Source organism: Pholis gunnellus (assembly GCF_910591455.1).
Source record: "Pholis gunnellus genome assembly, chromosome: 6".
Classification (NCBI taxonomy): domain Eukaryota; kingdom Metazoa; phylum Chordata; class Actinopteri; order Perciformes; family Pholidae; genus Pholis; species Pholis gunnellus.
Window position 1 is genome coordinate 6,279,650 of NC_136532.1, and position 6,000 is coordinate 6,285,649.

Consider the following 6,000-nt stretch of genomic DNA (forward strand, 5'->3'; position numbering starts at 1 on the left):
CTGAGAGGGAAAGATTCAAATACAAAATGAACAACACAAACACAAGCTTGCAACAACAGGTGACTCTATTTCTAACCCCATTTATAGCAGTGAGGGCAGGCTAATTAACAGCAAAACTCCTTCTGGAGACGACACCTCTCTAAAAAGGTTACAGCTTTATTTCGGGTCTGTCAGACTGCATTAGCTATAGCTAGTTTGGTGTATGTGGTAATTTAAGAGGACTGGACTTGCTCTCTCTAATTCTGAGAAGTACAAGCCAGAGATGCCAGATAGGTGTTAACATGCACTTCACCAGCATTGGTCTGTTTTCTGCAGAAAGGGTGTTGCTTGTGATTAAAGGTCAGGGGTGAAATCTGATTACTGACCTGCTGCATTTGTTTTTTTACAGTGCAGGTAAACATGTTCTCTGCTCTCTACCTGTGTAACCCGATATCTCCCGGTCACCTGGTTCTGACAAGCTGACAAACAGAAATGGCGTATTTGATTTCATCAGCTCTTCAGAAATGAAACGGCGCTGGTCATAAAAAAAAAACAGCCAGTTTAAATGCTTCGAGTCTATGCTCTTGATTTCATCAGGAGTGTGTTGTGATCTCTGTGTCGCTGTGATTGGGTTAACTCTGAATCCAAGGCAGCGTGCAACTTGCAGCGCTATAAATATTAATACGGGGCCCATATTAGACCCGGTCTCAAGCAATCAGAGCACATCATAAACATAAGCAGCACGTGTTCTGACTGTGTACTGTATACTGATCAGATTTCAGCTCTCCTGTAGCATGTCGACTGCTGGTCAGTTGTACAAATATCTGTTATGCAACGTTACCCATTAAATATCATGCAGTGTGTGCTGTTACTGCGCCTGAAATGAGGTGTTAGTTAGGATTCAGACTGATTACCCTGTTTAGCCTAAATGAGCTAATGAATCTCCTGAAATCAATAACACTTTCTCGAGGTTGAGCGATGATGATGGATTCCAGTAAACATAGCAGCTGACTGAATTTGTGCTTCGCCAAGAAAGAGGTCGATTTAAAGGACAAAACCTTACGGTTATAAAAAAGCTTTGATGGAACGGTTATAAAATACAATACTAGTGAGACGGTATAAAGGATAGAGGGTGTCGTATGTAATGTAATAATCGGCACATAATGACGTCACCTATTGGTTTGTGGACTGCCATTTTGCAGCCCCAAGTTTGGCATTAAGGCCGTCGCCATCTTGGTTTCTTGCAACCATATTTGTTACGTATACGGCTGGTAGCGACCCGTCAATCAAAAGGTAGCCCCGCCCTAAAGCATACCCTTGCTTTATGGACTATTTTACTCTAATTAGGACCATCATTTACTAAATGAAACTTCATGCTGTAATGAAGAAGACGTGAAACTAGAGATTGAGACGATAAACTCTTTATATTTACTGAAGTGAGAAGTAGAGTCATTTTCTAATAGACTTCTATACTATCGACTTGTTTTTGCAACCAGAGGAGTCGGTAGAGAGAATACAGGTTTTTCAGAAGTGGAGGTGAGCGTCTAATACATTTAAATTATGCAGAGTTATTGCATTATGGCTTGCTAAAAAGTGTTGATCCATGAGGTTTTGAGGTGCTGGTAGCCTTTTGAACTCTGGACAGAAACAGCTAACCTGTTTTTATGCTAATCGCCTGCAGGCTCCGGCTCCATATTTAATACAAACACTGACACAAGAACGATATCGACCTTCTCCTTTAACGGCAAATAAGAACATTTCCCAAAGTGTTGACGTATTAAAAAATAAAAAAATCCCTTCACTCTCTGCTGGATGAGTACGATTCACTGATAAATCACATCCTGCGATTTGGAAAAACATCAAACGGAGTGAAGCACATGTGGCCGTGCATGTTTCTCTAGTGATTGTGAGGAACAATGACTTTGAGATCGGTGCACATGGGGTGAAGTGGGAGATGTCAGTGGGAGAGAGTCATGCAGGCAGTGTTCTTACAGCAGGTCTATTTTGTTGGATCGGTGGAAGGTTCGTGTCTTTGTTTTTCCCATCATGCGTCTCTTGCACCATGGTGAGCCGCCTGCAGACTTCTACTCAGCGTCCTGGCAGAGAAAAGATTGGAGGAAACGAATATATTATACAGTGCAGTACGGCACATGTGAGCACATGTGAATGTGAGTGGGCCGCCGTTCTTTTTTTTTTTAGGAGCTTTACAAGACCAATTTTGTGACTTTTCAGAGGGCAGTGCTTTCAGAAAAAAAGCCTCTACTCTCCAATTTTAGGAAATAAACACACATCCACTTGCGCACACAACATCTCAGTGTGACATTAAATATATTTTGTCCTCTGGTCGTTTGGCAGGAGAGAGCTGGTAGCCCTCACCAATCTATCACCCTGTGCCCCACAGCAACAATTTCACCCATCTAACCAGCACTTCTTCCCCTACGCCGTCCTCAATCCTCTCAAATCTGTACCCTTCCCTTCATTCTGTTCAGTTAAGGGAAAGTCGCTTCTTGCTGCCGGTTTCCTCATTGTTTCCTTTCATTTGACTTGTGGCAAACTTTCCTTTTAAAGTTTGTGTGCCGCCTTATGCATGCAGGAAGGAATGAAACAAGGACAGAACTGCCATTAAGAGATTAGAGATTGACGGGAACTCGAGGCTGTCCTTGCTCAGCAGCGTACAGGTGGAGCGGGGCAAACACTCACCAGTGGGTTATATATAAATCATTAAAAGCAGGGTACATAGCCATCAGCTGTAAAACATCCTCTTATGAAACCGATTCTGTGTCCTTTTGCCGCTCGGAAACACAGTAATGAGAGTTGGCATCGTAGGTCGCAATGTGATTTGATCAAGCTTAAACAGGTTACCTAATTGATAGCGTTGGCCGTGTCTGAGCTCAAATGAGTCATCATCAAAGATTAAGGTGGATTTAATACAGATCAAGAGGCAGTGCGTGCTGGAGAAAGCTACGACAGTATAAAAGCCAGCATCCCGAGAGAGCCCCCCTTTAGTTCTTTCTAAGGCTTCATTTCAACTACAAAAGAAACGAGACGCAGACGGCTGCCATCCTGTGACACAAACTCTTCTACTAAATCTTCCTGTGGTTACTCCAATCACATTCAGGAGTCTCGTTAGGTTCAGTCCCCATTACAGGGCATCGCGTAACAAAAGTACGATGCCAGTAACACTAGCAGCGCCCTTAAAGTGATACTGATACCAACTCGATTTGACTCAACTTGATATGTCACACAGAGCATAGCATAATTATTAATCATCATCATATCATGTTCATATCATGATGATTAATTAGTTCATGAAAATATTATGCTGGAGCCTTTTGTTAAAAACAAATACAGAGTGTTTGTTTTACGGCTGAAGGAGCCTGTAGTTACTGATTACCTTCCAGTCCTTGACAGCTCGAAGGCAGGGGTCAAATGGTAGGTTACAAACCGGGAGGCTAGAACAGAAGTTGGTGTGGCGATTTGTTACCTAGTAGGGCGGCCATTTTTTTAAATAGGGGAAAAAAGTTTGGTTGTACTGGTCAGTTACTTGCAATATAGTTTTAAAAACAAACATGAAAAAGAATCGTGCTAAGATCGTGGATCGTGATCCAGCCTGGAAAAAAAAAAAAAAATGAGATACATCTCGCCATATTGCCAAACTCTAATTGAACTTCAACACATCTTTGGGTCCCCAGGTACACACCGGCCACGTGTGAAGGAGATCAGAGGGACGGTTGTTGAGCACAAACATGCGTAACACAGAGATTCCTTGCTTTAGAGTCACATGGGACACTTTTCTTTTGCATCTGTGTCATCTACTCTGTTAATCCCACTCTGCCCCATTAACTTTGCTAATTAAAACTTAAGCCGTCCCCGTTGGGAGATGCTCCATTTCAACTGGCTCAAGTTCCCACATTCATTACCATCTCTGGTGAGAACAAAGGCTTCGCTAGGAGGGTCCCAGGGCTGCTGTGATGCATCGCAGGTACAGAGGGTGACGGGAGAGATGAGACAGCGGAACAGGTACGTTGTTAAACTGTAAATTAAACAGCCGGAGATTCGACAAAAGGCTCTGATAGGGTTATATAAGCGACTCCAGAGGGAATACAAGGAACGGCTAGAGACGGCAGTATGCCAAGACCACTAAGAACAAAGAGTCTCCTTTTTCCCCACACAGTCTTACCCGTCGACAACGAACATCATAATTCACACACCGACGCCTAGGAACATGACCGGTATCACAAATCAGAGCCACACATTCCTCCTCACAATTTATGCTAGCTTAGTTCATCCTCCGCCCACGTTAATTGATCAATTATAGTCTTTAATTAATATGCTGTAGTTTGCTAATGTGATAGCCCAAGAACTAAGTGGGCCCATGATGAGAAGAAATTAAAAATCAGAAGGCATTACGAGCTGCCAGGTCAGATTAGAATTCATTTTAGAGCAGCAGTCGAAGCGATGGCGGCTGTCTATTCCCGAAACTGCTCAGTGACACACACACACACACACACACACACACACACACACACACACACACACACACACACACACACACACACACACACACACACACACACACACACACACACACACACACACACACACACACACACACACACACACACGTGGACAAAAGTGTTGGTACCCTTCCGTTAAAGAAAGAAAAACCCACAATGGTCACTGAAATAACTTGAAACTGACCAAAGTAATAATGCATAAAAATGTACTGAAAATTAACTAACGAAAATCAGACATTGCTTTTGAATTGTGGTTCAACAGAATCATTAAAACTAATGAAAATGGCCTGGACAAAAATGATGGTACCCGTAAGTTAACATTTTGTTGCACAACCTTTTGAGGCAATCGCTGCAATCAAGAGATTTCTGTAACTCTCAGTGAGACTTCTGCACCCGTCCACAGGTATTGTGGCCCACTCCCCGTGAGCAAACCGCTCCAGCTGTCTCAGGTTTGAAGGGTGCCTCCTCCAGACTGCATGGTTCAGCTCCTTGCACAGATGTTCAATAGGATTTAGATCAGGGCTCATAGAAGGCCACTTCAGAATAGTGCAATGGTTTGCTCTTAGCCATTCTTGGGTGTTTTGGGTCATTATCCTGTTGGTGGACCCATGACCTGCGACTGAGACCAAGCTGTCTGACACTGGGCGGCACATTTTGCTCCAGAATGCCTTGATAGTCTTGAGATTTCATTGTACCCTTCACAGATTCAAGACACCCTGTGCCAGATGCAACAAAGCAGCCCCAGAACATAACCGAGCCTCCTCCATGTTTCACAGTAGGTACAGTGTTCTTTTCTCTGTATGCTTCATTTTCGCGTCTGTGAACATAGAGCTGATGTGACTTGCCAAAAAGCTCCAGCTTTGTCTCATCTGTCCAAAGGACGTTCTCCCAGAAGCTTTGTGGCTTGTCAATATGCATTTTGGCAAATTCCAGTCTCGCTTTTTTTATGATTTGCTTTCAACAGCGGTGTCCTCCTCGGTCGTCTGTCATGAAGTCCACTTTGGCTCAAACAGCGACGGATGGTGCGATCTGACACTGATGGACCTTGAGCTTGGAGTTCACCTCTAATCTCTTTGGAAGTTGTTCTGGGCTCTTTGGTTACCATTCGTATTATCAGTCTTTTCATTTTGTCATCACTTTTCCTCTTGCGGCCTCGTCCAGGGGAGGTTGGCTTCTGAATAATATGTGCAGCTGTAGTCACAGGAACATCAAGCTGCTTGGAGATGGTCTTATAGCCTTTACCTTTAACATGCTTGTCTATCATTTTCTTTCTAATCTCCTGAGACAACTCTCTCCTTAGCTTTCTGTGGTCCATGTTCAGTGTGGTACACACCATGATGCCAAACAACACCGTGACTACTTTTCACCCTTTAAATAGGCAGACTGACTGATTACAAGTTTGAAGACACCTGAGATGCTAATTAGAGGACACACCTTAGTTTAACATGTCCCTATGGTCAAATTATTTTACCATCAGTTATTTCAGTGACCATTGTGGGGTTTT

The 6,000-nt window shown here is 43.3% G+C and overlaps 1 protein-coding gene across 1 annotated transcript in view; it reads right to left on the reverse strand.

The window, feature by feature from the left end:
- Nucleotides 1-2,043, reverse strand: part of gpat2 (glycerol-3-phosphate acyltransferase 2, mitochondrial) — a gene marked incomplete at both ends in the record, with an annotated part of 30,052 nt that extends 28,009 nt beyond the window's left edge. The window contains one exon of the mRNA XM_079161629.1: nucleotides 1,972-2,043. Coding sequence (XP_079017755.1) covers nucleotides 1,972-2,043 — 72 coding nt within the window. The remainder of the gene's footprint in view (nucleotides 1-1,971) is intronic.
- Between the last annotated feature and the right edge of the window lie 3,957 nt (nucleotides 2,044-6,000).